The sequence below is a fragment of the Anas acuta genome, chromosome 13 (genome assembly GCF_963932015.1).
Source record: "Anas acuta chromosome 13, bAnaAcu1.1, whole genome shotgun sequence".
Taxonomy (NCBI): Eukaryota; Metazoa; Chordata; class Aves; order Anseriformes; family Anatidae; genus Anas; species Anas acuta.
Window position 1 is genome coordinate 19,028,753 of NC_088991.1, and position 15,156 is coordinate 19,043,908.

A 15,156-nucleotide genomic window follows, 5' to 3' on the forward strand; every position below is an offset into this window, starting at 1 on the left:
TATCTTGCAATCAATAAGACTAGACAGAATCAGTTCAAAGCTACAGAACCTAGAAAAACTCATTTTAGCTACTCTGAGCTACTAGGTTTCTCATAATCACTCTCACAGTGATTGCTCAACATACCTAGGAGGTAGGGAAAGAATGTTTTCCATGTTACAGATGGGAATAAAATAAATAAAAAGAAAAGATAGAAGTTATCCAGTCATTCAGAAAGGAAACAAAACTCTGAAGGAACTCTGCTTGACAGTTAAGCGTTATTTTTTGTTTTGTTTTGTTTTTTGTTTTTTTTCTTCCTGCAATAACAGAAAACAAGAAATAAAATATAAGCACTTTTCCTACAAAACTGACAATAAAAAACACCTCCTTCAGTTATATGGAACTGAATACATATGATTCTCCCAGATTCACTCGATTATTGTACTTATCATAGTAGTACTTAGATTGATCATCATCTAAAAAAAGCATCTGGAACATCTGGCACATCCCAGCATGCATACATTATAGAAAAAGACAAAAACATTGTTCCTGAATACATTTTAGTTCTCAGCATGTATCACTAAACTGTGTGTCATTTGTTGAGCTGTCTTCTGCAGCTCCACGAACTGTTAGATAGCATTTACATCACTCAGTGCTGACAGGCATGTATTACCAACTTGTATGATCAGCAGCAAGAAAATAAATAGCAAGTTAAGCGATTGCTGTGAAACAATGAGTAGCCCTAAACCAATATAATGCTTCAAATTATCTTTAAAATAAAACAAACAGGTCTACTGCTGTAACATTCTCACTGACTGCCCTGCAGCAGCCACTTTTTGGTTTACAACACAAATACATCTTAATATGTATTAAAAATTAAGCCTCTTTTACATACTGAATTTTAATTCACAGAAAATTTAGGTGATCTAACATTTTAATAATCCAATTTCTTAATATATGATGCTACAAAAAAAACCCCAAACAAAACAAAAAAAAAAAACAAACACAAAAACAACCAAACAACAACAAAAAAGCCAACAGTTACTTTGTAGATAATAATCCAGATCAACCATCAAGTAACACCAGATGAGCAACAATTACCTTATTTGAGAATTTAATGTAGTAACCACTTAACTAAATTTGAGCTTCAGAAGCTGAATTTGAGATGTTAAAACCATGAAGTTGAACATTTTGTGGATTTTCAAGTTGAATCTGGAATAAGAACTCCAATATAGACAAAAGGTGGTTCACATGGTGCAAAATGAAACTGAGCAGCAGAAAATCTACAATTTTCTAGAGATTTTTAAAATCCTGAACAGCACTTTAAAGATGGAAAGTGTTTTCCATTCAAGATTTTATTTTTTTTTTAATTATTTAAAATACTGAAGGAAAATTAATTCAAGTATATTTGGTCTATTGTGTAGGGGTCCTACTTGATAAATCAATTTTATTCAGAAAGAGATTTGATAATAAAAACAAAATAAAATTATTTTTATTATTATAAAAAATGCAAAACAAAGATTTTACCTTTGTTCTTTTAAGTCCATAGTCTATTTCAATAGTATATTTCAGCAATGTATGTATATATTTTTGTGATATTTAGATATGTCTCAATACTTAGGCTTAGGCTAAAAATGTCACTACAGAAGCGAAGGATTAGTATACATACACAGCTATATTCTAAGAAACAATTTATTAATGATAACAGAATTTTTAATTGCAATTCACTCTGTGTCAGATTCAGTGACAAGCATCACAAAATTGCCTATCAACTAAATTAATCATAAATATATACTGAATGGACAGTGTTTCTTATATGAAATATTTTATTGCATCATGGTGTTGTGGATCATTTTATATGCTGGGCAAACTGCCAATACTGCACTACCTAAATATCCATTTTATATAGTAACTCTGCATCCTCACTTCAACTTATGAAATCAGTCTAATTGTTTAATTCTAGGTTCCAAATCCACATTCCTTCCAAAGCATTAATCTAGTACTGAAGCTATGCAATTACCAATTTTGTAAAACTTCTTATATCCATGTCTGGTAAATCTAAACTTTTTTTTTTCTTCTTTTAAATATGTATTTATGTAAGAAATACATTGCTTAAAAAAGAAGGCAATGGCTAAATGACATCATGTCTCAGTTTCTCCTTTTATCATGCTGCATTTGCTTGCTTACAAATATATATAATATATGTCTTAAGGAAATGAGATGATCTACTTAAAACCAAAATTTCTATATAAAAATATAAATAATTTTTCTTTTTCTTTTTGATGTCAAAATGACATAAAATGCTTTTTGATATTTAAAAGTTTCATTCTGACTAGCTATTTTTCACTTTTTTTTGCTTTGCTTTTCAGAATTCTTTCAGTATTCAAAGTAGAAAGATGTCATTAATACAAATGATCCTATACTGGCAAGAACCCAGAAAACCAGTGTCAGCAACTCCTGTGTATTTGTCAACTCAGTTCCTCTTGTATATTTATTTATAAGGCAGTAGACTGTGTGCTTGAGGTATTTTGATTCCTTTGACTCTCTCTTGAAGGACTGCAAAGTTCTGTCTCAAATGCTGTTTGGAACACTTCTGCTGATAGAAGAATAAACACCACTGTATGTCAGTCTGTAGAACGCTGGTGACAACAGCCCTGCATCTGGGAACTCAACCAACAACTATCATTATCGAAAAGGCACAATTAACACTTTATCATTTATGAGCCATTTTCCTTTCTTCAGAAGTCAGGAGAGTCAACAATACTCAACCAAAACCTCATGAAAACCAGTTGATTTATCTACACAGTTATGATTTTATTTTTTTTTCTTCAGACCTGCATAATGACTTTTTCGCTCACCCTAGCAAGGTAGCTAGTAGTTTTCACTCTGGATTTGAAATCCTTTTCTTTGACTTTGTGATCCTGACAATCCGTGTAAGAGTTTACACACAACTTGACTGATAAAGTACTTGACATTTTCTGAGGCTGGGGAAAAAGACCTTCCATGTTTTCCAAAAACACTAAGTCCTGGTGGCAAAGGAAAGGGAAATTTAAATTTTCCTGAAGACAGAAGGAAAATATCTGATCTTCAGACTACCAAATGCTGGCAGATTGCAGGAAACAGAGATGAATGGCAGGCTATGTTCTGAATGTATCCCCTTAGGCAGACCTTACTCAGCTCTCACACTTGATGCAAATACAATCATCTCCGAAGCTTTTGCTCAGGGAGAGAAACACGCGGTAGAAGCCCCAAATGCAAGAGTATGAAGAAACTTGCTACAAGTCCTGCTTTTTCCTTTTACATCTTCTATGGAACTGTTATGGAACTGTTTACAAGGGAGCCATTTACATTTTATTTCTAAGAGGAATCTCAGCATGATTAGAAAATAAATACACATTGAAAAGCTTCTTTACTGACTGCAGGGAGGAATTATGAAGATACTAATGTTTGAGCCCCAAACACTTTGAAGATACTACTCCCCATTGTGAGAATGGAACAGTCTGCTCCTAATCTGTAGGACCATGAGCAAAACTTAAGAAGGCCTCTACAGAGGACAAGATACACATACAAAGCATGAACAGTGAAAATCGATCTCTGGAAGGCTATTCATTATTTCAGGGTGTTCAAATCAATATAGAGAAATTCTGTACTAGCTGACAGTCATGAGAACCTAGTGATTTTTCATGGTAGTTACACGAACTGCCTGTTCCTATGGCAGTTACAACTATTACAGATTTTTTACTTCTATGTTAATGATTATTCACTGAATTATACTTTCTCCACAGTTTTCACTCCAAAATATTTCCTGCATTATCAGAATGAACAAATTCACATTACTGGACTGTGACCATGGTACTGCAATATAAATAAACAGTAACTCCATTAAGCTTAAGTACATTTTTAGAAGACACAGTGACTAAATTGGATATATAATAAATTTAAAAATAATCTATAATTAATTATTATCAGAGCAAGAGAGCCTTATGAACCTTTGAAAAAAATATGTTTGAATTTGACTAAACTCGGTGAGAGTAATTAACAACACTACTTGACTTAAAGTATCTCATACCAAATGGTGCTTGCCCTGCATTTTTTCATCTGTGTAGACTATTCTTATGTGAAAGCTATTTTTAAAGGGACATTAAGAATATTTCTTGGACCATAAAATACAATATTAAAATGTAAAGTTCAAAATATGCCTTAGTACCTGTATCAATCCTAAAAGGAAATGATTTTAATGTTCTTTCCATGTAACAACATAATAAATAAAAATGTAGTAATATTTTTTGTTATATACTTACATGATAAAGTGGAACTGTATTGTTTTCTGGGAGTGAGAAATTCAAGATATCTTGCTGTCCAGGTTCAAGCCTAACGTTAACAGTTGATGTCAACATAGATGAACTAATGGGGTAGTTTGGACTGCTTGCATTTTTGCCCTTTTTCCTTGACCTATGACCTGTGTCCCTTTTGCTATCTTTCTGTGTCAGAGGTTCTTCTTGGATAACCAATATCTTGTCATCACTCAGATACCGCAGGAGGGAATTCTCAGAGTCAGTGGTTGGATGGAACAAAAAGAAAAAAGAAACATCAGTAAGACAAAACAGAGAATCTGTGTTTCATTCTTACAATCATAAATGTTAATGCTTACTACCAGCTAAAAAGAAAACCTCATTTACTTTTATTACAAGTTTACTTTAATCTTATGTAAGTTTACGATAACTATGTGGTATGATATTTGAAACATACAGCTTGCTTCAACTGAATATTATCCGAAGTGTGCTTGAACACAAGGGAAATACAGCATAGCTGATTTTTCAGTTTTACATATATAGAAAGTACTGGCTGCCATGAAAAACCATTCTTATTAAATATATGGTGGTCCACCAACACTATAAAACAAAACAATAATAAGAAACACAAATATATAATACTTTTTCTTTTCTTTTTTTTTTTCTTCTTTTTTTTTTTTTTTTTTCCAATACAGATAGAGATGAGACAATCAAATGAACCTTGAAAACAAAATTATTTTTAATTTGTTAACAGAATCTTGGAGTCTAGGAATTCAAATCTAAATCTGCCCAACAGACCAGTTGGTGCATGCTTCCTCAAATTTTACATCATTCTCTCATCTCAGTGATACAGATGCTAAACAACAGTGTGAATTCAGGATTATGGAACAGTTTACAGGGGAGCCATTTACATTTAAATTTGAAAAAGGCAAACAAAATTTCCAGTCTTTATTGCACCTGGTATTTAATCACCCAAATTTAGAATGTACATGTGGGCTGGTACTCACAGACAGAAGTAACATCTAACTTACCGTTATTATTAAAATCTTCAACAGTACTTAAACACACAAAGAGATTTACAGCATGTTTAATGTCCCATTCAGTTAGAGATATTTACACATATAACAAGTGGAGTTGAGTTATAATAGAATTATGTATGCCATCCTCAACTCTTTGTTAATAAAACGACAGTACTTTAGTACATGCTTTGCAATCTTTAAAACACTCAGTGTGAATATTGGGAATATTTTCCAGGACACATCATATGCATGTTGCATATCTCTTTTATTAATTTATAAGCACACACACTTCTAATCTTTATGTACCTAATTCCTGAGTCAATGCATCTTTACAGAATTTTATGTGCCATTTCCAATTAAAGTTTTACATTTAAAAGCAAGTGTCTCCTGTACTTGACAAATTCCACAAACCTTTAGCTATGTTTCCACTGCAGTGTTCTCAAATATATTCCAGCTATTCAGCCACAAAGCAGAATGAAGTGTCAATCTCCTGGTAACATCAGATGGAGACTGTACTTCTAATATTTTAACATTTACTTGAATTTACTATTCCTATTATTTTTAATAAACTAATTCTCGCATCTTTTTAATCTTTCTAGAAATCTTATTCTTTTCATCTTCTACAGGTTACTTGCTCCTACAGATAACTTGCTGTGGTGGTTTTAGCACACTTGTATAAATACTTTGTGTTTCCTTTAACATGGTGTTAAAATTTGAATGGACTTTTTCAATGCATTGTTCATGATTTATGTTCAGCTGTCAGCCACAACAATGCCATTTGTGAAGGCGACTTCTTTAATCTAAGCAAACTTTACAGAAGAAGCCTTAACTAAAAATTAGCTCTTAATCACCTAAATGGTTATCTTAGATTTTGAAGTCTCAAAGGTGGATTCCACAATATAATTTAAAGTGTTCAAATCAAAGCTGCTTTACAATGAAATTCTTTGAACCTTTCTAGAAGAAGACATTTAAATTCAAAGATAATCAAGATAATTAATTAGAAAATATCCTTTGTTAATATTTCAAGCCCTTTCTGAAATTAATTTTACAGTTGCAAAAAGTTTAGGACTGAAATAATACCATTCTGTGTAAAAAAAGTTTGATTGATACCTTGTACTTATAACATCACTTATTTTACAGAACTGCAAGGATCAAGAACTGTTGTTATTAGCATATGATGTCTAAATCTTTTAGTCTTTTTTCTTTTCCCTTTGGTGTTTATCTGTCTCCATACTAGAATCAAAGTAAAACCCTTCTACTGATATAAACTCCAATTTTCAGAAATACAAACAACCCAGATACTAAAAAGAGCCTTTTATATTTTTTGTGACAGTCAAGAAAACTTGATTTGGTCCTTGTGATGATATTTTCATGGTTCTTAAGAAACAAAGAAAGAAATCTTGGAGAACAGCAGAGGAAAAAAAAAAACAAAACAAAACTCACCTCGGCTTCCTCTCTTGTACATGTTTTGTTCTTTTGACTCCCCTATCCAACTGTAGTCAGTAGGCATTGAAACAGGTCTTAAATCACCTGGAAACAATTCAAGATGGACAAATAAAATTTTTGAAGATTAAAAATGGAAGACTGTAGAGTAATAATGCATGTAAATTAGAGGCATGACATAACCCTTCAAAGCAATCCTCTTTATTAGCACCTATACATTATGAAAGCTGCAGCATTCAGAATTAATTGAATACCACATATGCCAGATTCTCCTCTTCATTATACCAACCTGAAGGAACTGGCTTCAGTGAAATTTTTTGTAAATATAAAGAAGTTTTTAAGTCTTTTCTGGAAGAAAACAAAAACAAAACCAAACTTGCTTGCTTATTAAATAGATGTTTTGGAATAAAGAAACAATCTGTTTTTAAAGCAACTAACATGCTTTAGTAAAACTAGAAGGATTATTACTACAGCTACGTTACATATGTATTATCTACCCAGTAGAACCTATCTGATCTGGAAAAGCACATGGTGAGTAACAAGGGGATCTTACGGTTTCAAGGAAGGTTATTGATTGCCTTAAAAACAAAAGATGGAGTACAGTTTGCTAACAACAACAACAACAACAAAATAAAGATTCAGTCATTAGGGTTTTAATTAATGTGATTTTATGGCACTGCAGTTGTGAGGTATTCTTGTGCATTATTCATTCCCTACTATTGTATCCGCAGAACAGTGAGAGCAGGCCATTAAACTCGGCACACTGCAAAACTGGCTATAAAGCATAAGCACTTTGTCCTTGTCTGTGTGCATTAGTATCACAAAACAAAGACACACAACCTCTCAATTACAGGTTAAGGTCTTTTTGAACCATAAAGCCAAAGATTCCTTTTTTTCATATGCCAGCTGACTAAATACTTCTTTAAAATAATAATAATAATAAAAATCACTTGATTCCTCAAGTAGCTTGCCACTGGTTTGTTTCTGAGATAATTATAGAATTTAAATGTCAACAACTGTTTCTTTCTCACTGTCAGTTTCTTCAGGTTGCTTAGAATGACTAAGTATTTTCTGTGGGTTATTCCTGTGCTAATACGGGTTTTAATTCATCTATCTCCCCAAAACAACATTTTCAGCTACTAAAATAACAGGAGGATTTAAGAAGAAACAATCATACAAGACAAGTATGTTTTCAGATAAGATGATTTTCTGAAAATTGAGGGGACAACATATACCTAGAGTACTGAGATTTTCAGTGTATGGGTATATATGTAGTTTTCCTATGTGCCTAAAAGTCGATACAACCTTTAAATGCAAATTTATTACTCGACTCCTAATCGAGTTTTAGAAGAACAATATGGACAAGGAAAAATAATTAAAAAACAACAAATCAAACAAAAGTAAGACCCAGTAATATAGAAAAGAATGAGAACAAGTAAGGATTTCAAATTTAAAAAAAAAGCAACAACAAACAATATGAAACTAGAAATGCACATAACAAGTGGAGATCAACAAAAAAGCTTAGCAGTATTTCTGTTCAAGAGGAGGAAAGTCTGAAACCCTGATGAGATTTGTTACACATAAATCTGAGATGCTGCAGCATGATCAACATTAAAGATATGAATTTTGGATGGGAAACATACAAGTTGAACAAAGAAAAAAAGAGATTTTGCATATTATTTTTAATTGCAAGTTCTTTCCCAAATACCTGTAGCCTATATATAAACTGGTTTTAACAGTGCAACTTGAATATTAATCAGAGAACTGGAAAATCTTTGTGTATAGTAGTAGAAATTGAAAGGAAAAATACTGATTTATGATGTTTTTGCCTGTAACACAAACAGAGGAGATTTGATACGCATTGCCACAAGAACTCTAAATACCAGAGCATGTTGGAATCAAGACTAATATGAGATGATAAGCCTTGAAAAAAAAAAAACAAAATGCACTGCAGCCATCATAAATAAAGACTTAATTTTGACAAATGTTTGGAAAAAATGGGCTTCTTTGCCTCCACTGATTTTGCATATATTATCAGTACTGAGGGTCTCATTTTCCTGAATATTCTTCCACTTACCACCAGCTGCAACAGAAACTGGTTTGTAATAATCACTTTAATTCTGGAAAATCCCTGGCAGGAATTTTTGAGCTGCAGTTTGTGTGAGTCCTAGCAATAATGAAAGCATCTGTTCAACCATGAAAGACTTCAGAACTCTTATTTTTCCTACTTAGCCCATGGCTACCCGGCTCCAGCATCAGATGCATGTTTCTTAGACCCACCAGAAATCATGTCTTTCCAGAGACATACAGTCACTTTCATGATTCAAATGTACATTTTAAAGTCAAAAATTAAAAATGTACACTATAGTAGAACAGAATTTGGATTTGGAAATCTGTTAATTATCAGATCAATATAATCTGTAGCTAAGAAAAAAAATATCTGGTTTAACTATTGTTTTAAAAGCTACTAAAATGTATTCCTGAGATTTGTAAATCAGATTCCTTCTAGATTTGCAATGTCACATAGTTAGGGAAAATCACACAGAACTCTCTATCATAAACACAAGACACTGGCATATTATTGGGATTAGTTGCAGAGCCCAATGTCTTAAATTTGAAATCATTATGCAGCACGATTTTAAGCAAGCCAAATACATCCATCTGGCTCCAATTTCCATCACTGTTAATGTTTCTCTTTCATTCTAATTTTATTCTAGAACCATGTTGCATATCAGGGAGATAAAGACAATATTACTGTACTTAAGATGGAGTCCTACTGTTTGGTGTTGACCTGGTTACAGCTCATATAAGCATCAAGTATATGGCTGTACAACTTACTAAAAATGTTTTACTTGTAACAAAAATCTGTTAAAATTTCTCTATTCTGAAGAAATATAGTCATATAAATAAACATGATCATGTACATAAACATGATCCTGGCCACACCTAAGCCAGGATTGCTTTCAAACTATTGGAATGAAAAGAACAGTGCAACACTTAGGAAACTGTATGTCATTTGCTAGGGAACTCTACAGTGATTAATCATTGCACTTGACGTAATTTTATGTATACTTGTAGCTGCCACATTTTTAGACTGGAATATACCCTCCCAACTCCGAAAACAGCAGGTGAAATGATGTAAGCATCACTCATATGTTGATCTTAGCCAAAAGGCTAAGATGTAAATGTAGTTTAGAGCTTAACCCAGATTGATTAAGTAAACTATGCCACAGATGTATGTATGTAATACATTCAAAATACATATGAAAGTAATAAGAAAACCTCAGCAAACAGATTTATTGACAGTGGAACAACACACTTGTACATCTTAACTATTAAAATGTGTTCTGGCACCTGTGGCCCTCAGTTGCACCCTCTTCTAACATTTATGGTGGAAAGAACACCTCAGTCTGAGAACAGAAAGAAAAAGCCACAGAGTCTCTAAGTGCCAACAATTGAAAGAGCAGGGAACCCACATTTAATAACATCATGGTATCAAATCCTACACCAGACTAAACCAGTTTTAAGACAGAACAACAGCATCAGTGTCCAGAGTGCTTAAAAATCCCCTCCCCAGCTGTTCCGTTTCACCTGTTACTGAATCTTCCACTATTAACTGCCTCTGGTGTTCTCTCCTTTGAACTGCAGCATGTTTTCATTACCTGTGTTCTTCACAGACACATTTTTCTTTACTACTGTGAGCCTGTGAAATATTTTCCCTTTTCCAGCTATCAAAGACCCCTCCAAAATATATATATATACATTTTTTAACAAAACAAGAGAAAGGAAAAAACCTTTAGCTTCAGAGTAGGTGAATGAAGTACTTATTGATGGCAACGTATAAATTGATCAAAAGACAGAACCTAGTCTCAGGGAACATTATGACCAAAAGGAGCTGTCATGCCTTTCTCTGAGGCATGGAAATGCCATTTGCTCCACCAAAATCACATGCTACTACAGATTTATAATAAATCTTTTATCTTAAAATTCTGTAAACTTTACAAAAATAACTTACTGCCTCAAAAATAACACCACTCAAACACGTGGAGAATACACTGATATGTCTATTTAACACAGTGCTGAATTTGGTAGACCTTATGTCTTATAGGTACTTTAATACCACGTCTTTTCAGGCCCTTCATTAAAGAATAACATCCTAGACTGTTACAACCAGAATAATCTCAAAGAGCTTCAGAATAAAAGCTGGTAAATCAAAATGCTATCTACCCAAGTAATGTGAACTCAAATATTATTCCAAATTTTAAGTAAGAACTGCACAATAAAATAATTTATAACTTCTATAATCCTGATCCTGAACATTAGATTGTATTTGTATTAATTATTCCTTCACATAAACTTTTGTCTGAAATTCAGAGCCAACAGGTCATGATCTAACAAAAATTGACAGATATTTGGGGGTGCTATAGCATTCATAGTACAATTTCTAAATCCAGTCAATCAAAAAATGTTAAAGAAACCAAGCCTACCATGAGTGGGTGTTTTTTCTCTTCTCCGCACTCCTGTAGCTCTGCTTCTCTCATACTCAGAGCCCAAAGCATGGCCTTCACCTTCAATTAAGGTGTAGTATTTACCACTCTCATGTTCCAGAAAATAACTTGGAGACTCAGAGCCTTTCATTCCAGATTTCCCAAATTTGCTGATGTCATCACAAGACATTATTCCAATTTCATCCCTAAAAATTGTAAGCCAGAAGATTGCAGGGAAATTAAGCATTTTATGAAAAAACTAAAGTGTACCAACTATCTAACCCAAGCACTACAAATTAAAAAAGTAATGTAATTGAATTGCTATATATGAGAACTTTTTAAGAGTTTCAGTTTCAACAAATATAAATTAATGAAATAAACATAGCTATTCAGAAGTTTTCTACTATTTGAAAGGAAGCATAAGTAATTGGTGTAACATGAGACGGCAAGGATTTCTGTTGCAAAAATGCATGCTTGAGAATAAGCTACATGTGGTCACAAAAGCGTAAGTCAAAATAAATGATTAAAGACTTCTTTAAGTGGTTTTCTAGTTTAGGACCCAAACCAGGTTTTGCTCAACCTGTATCTAGCTAAATCAAAGGTAAAAATGTCTCAAAACAAAGATATGTTATTTAATGCAATTCTAACTCTTAATTTTACTAAATATATGGGTTTGGGCATTTTTATTTTGTTTACTTTTATTGGTCTAGTTATTTAAAATGTAATTATTATTATTATTTTTTTTTTTTTTCAAAAGCTCACATTCTGTAGGAAGTAAATACCTGGGGCCATAAAGTCCTGACATAGGAGAAAGAATGTAAACATCTTGGAGTGCTGAGTTCTCCATTTTGGAGGACATGCCCATTGTACTTGTTGGTGTTGTAGAACTGCTTGTTGGACTGGTTGGAATTACAGGCTGTAAAACAAACAAAACCCAAACACATGAAGAACAAATTAATGTTTTCAGTGCTACAAGCAACACTTAGATCAACAAGCACCATTTTACAAATCTTGACCTCTTTTTGGATTAGCCATTTTTGGATGAAGACTACAAAGACCAATTTTAATCTTTTTTCAAATGCAAGGCTTTCTGTCTTCTAGAGATAAACTTTGAGAATACTTTTATGTGTTTCGAGTACAAGTGATTTTAAATAGCAGCTAAGGATATTTTTCCTTGAGAACATCAGTCTGCATAGGGGTCCAAATTAGAGTCTTCCCTGTTTTACTGTTAAACCTCTCTTACTCTGATCAAGTGTTTTGGGTTTCTTTCATCAGTACAAATAGATAAAAAGTCACTGCCCATGACAAGTATCATTCATGACTGTCTTTCTCATACCTTGTCTGGAAATTAAGACCTACTACATTATACACAGTATTAACCACTGCATTTACTATACAATCACTATTTCAACAATTTTCTAGTGACAATAACAGTAAAAAGACTTAACAGAACATGTTCTAGTAAACCTCCAACTTACCTGCAGTTGGATACCCACTTTATCCATGGGTCAAAACATATATTATCACTGTCACCAACAGACAATCAGAAACCCAATTTCAGACAGAAATTACCTATACCAAGTCTCTTGTGAATAATTCCCAGAAAATAAGATCTTTCCTTTCCATTCTTCTTTATCACTTTAGTTACTTTTTACATTCTAAATACTATCTGTTTCCCCTTATTTTGTCTAGCAAGTTTGAAAAACTTGAAAATAATTAAGCAATGCTTCAATACCAGAATAAAATTGAAACGTAAGTAGTAAATTCAACCCTCACCAGAAATAAACAATTGTTTGCCAAATGGAAAAAAACAAAAACTGTTTTGGAAACAAAATATATTGCTATGATCCTGAGTGTGTTTTGCAAATATTGGGGATAATTAAATAGTGTATCTATTTAAAAGTGCTGTTCAAAACAACAAACATATGGCCCCAGTCCATCCTGCAAAAAACAGCAGGACAAGATACAGGAAGCTGCTAAAGCCCATGAATACAGCAACAATAGGCTTGAACATCAACATCCCTTACCTTCTGAGGGAATATGAAGATTAAGGATGGGGTACTGAGTCTCTGCTTTCTCCTTTGAAGGAATAAACTCAATCCCCAGAATTCCCCTGATGGGTGAATTCACAGAAAATACACAGGCGTCACTCTTCTACATGGATTGCCTGTGGTAAGGGAAAATGGGGCTATGTAACTGCGTATCACCCTATGAATTCCTACAGTGTGGCATTTTTGTTGGAACAGATTCATTCATGCTAGTGATACAGACAGCTAATTGCCTATTGGACAAGCTGCTATTAAGAAAGGCTGAATGTTCAACAATAAAAGTACTTCTACTCACAACTAAGAAACAGAAACTTTAATATTATTACTCACAATACATGAGTATTTCTCACATACTGGCAAATTGCTACAGCTGTGCTCTAAAAGAACTGGTACATTCACAGTGTGTTCAAGTCTTCTGGTTTATAAATTTTTGAAACTTAAAATATACACCTTTTAAAGTGTGTAAATAATTTTTGTCCTCAGAGTAAGAGAATACAATGAAACACATGAATATGATGGAAAAATAATGAGTGGCACTAAGGAGAAAAGGGATTCACTGTTCATCATTTTCTCTAAAAGAAGAGATTTAGGAGAACAAAACACAACTATTTGCCACATTTTCTTTGCATGAGGTGTTTCAAGAGTTTCCTTGCCCAAGACATTTCTTACTGAGACATGAAAGTATATGGGCAGCACCCTAATTTCCAAGTTAATCTAAACAGATTTGTCATTTTCCTTCTCATAATGTCATAGAATTTATAAACATTTATAAATTGCATATAGTTTTCAAAATCTGAAATGAGCTACTTGAGTAGAATTATTCTAAAGTTACTTAAAAAGTTTCAGGGCATAACGTGCATTTTCTGTTATGCAAGAATTATTAGAAAACTGTCACTGTTTGACTAGTTTTACTACTCATGTCACTACAGAGCAGATTCTATAGTTCAAGCAAAACAATAAAAAGTTTAATGTTCCAGGTCAAGTACTTGTAACAGGAAGAAATATTCTCATTAAATATTTATAGGTTTTGTATGAGAAATAAGTTACATTTTAGCATTTAGTGAAAGAATCATCATATTTGTAAATAGTACACATAGGATACTTCATGTAGCTATGTACAAAAGTGTTCGCATGATTTCTTCTAAATAAATTTATTCTAAAATTATTCTATTTTTAATTATTCTAAAGAAGAACTTTATACATCTCCCATCAATGACTATGCAATATCTGAGACTTCAGAGAAAGGACTGTCACTTCCTAGGTAATGTAGCTAATAGCCTGATTCCTCTAGGATCCTGCTTTCTACAGTATGTCAGAGGAGGGAAGCAAAGAAAAGAAAATGTTTCTCTCTGTTTTTTCTAGAAGATTTAGGTTTGCTTCATCTTGATATATCTATATTTATTTTCTTACATCTTAAGCAATAAAGTAACAAGGAAAATACAGAAGAAAATCAGACAACTGCTAGTAAGGGAAGAAAGCTTGTAGTCAAAAACTGTTCAGAGATTTGCTGTTTAAACCTTACCAGTCCTAAATCAGGATGGAAGAATTGCTTTGCATGTGTTCTATTTCATGGTGTGTTATGTTACCCTTTTTTGCGACAGTCTGACATTTGCTGAATTTTTTTCAGTTTTTGATCTACTTTAACTCAGACTTTTTTGACAGATTGCTACTTAGCCAGTCATTCCATATCCTACATTCATGCAGCTGGTTACTTTTGTCTAAAGTAAAAAAACTTTCTGTCTATGCAGAGTGTATTCCACTTATTTTTTGAGAGTCTGTCAGCCTCTGATGCTCTGAGTGCCAATTTAATCCATTAGTGATAAAAAGCTCCAGAAAAACAAATAAACAAAACCAGAAGCCTCCCTACCAATTCAATGAATTAAACTGATC

The 15,156-nt window shown here is 32.9% G+C and overlaps 1 protein-coding gene across 5 annotated transcripts in view; it reads right to left on the reverse strand.

Moving 5' to 3' along the window:
* LOC137863897 (connector enhancer of kinase suppressor of ras 2-like) overlaps positions 1–15,156 on the reverse strand; it is a 177,476-nt gene that overhangs the window by 46,913 nt on the left and 115,407 nt on the right. For all 5 annotated transcript variants that reach the window (XM_068697495.1, XM_068697496.1, XM_068697493.1 and 2 more), the window contains exons 10-13: positions 12,001–12,134; positions 11,219–11,424; positions 6,732–6,818; positions 4,279–4,532 (exon numbers count right to left, since the gene is read on the reverse strand). In XM_068697495.1, coding sequence (XP_068553596.1) covers positions 4,279–4,532; positions 6,732–6,818; positions 11,219–11,424; positions 12,001–12,134 — 681 coding nt within the window. The remainder of the gene's footprint in view (positions 1–4,278; positions 4,533–6,731; positions 6,819–11,218; positions 11,425–12,000; positions 12,135–15,156) is intronic.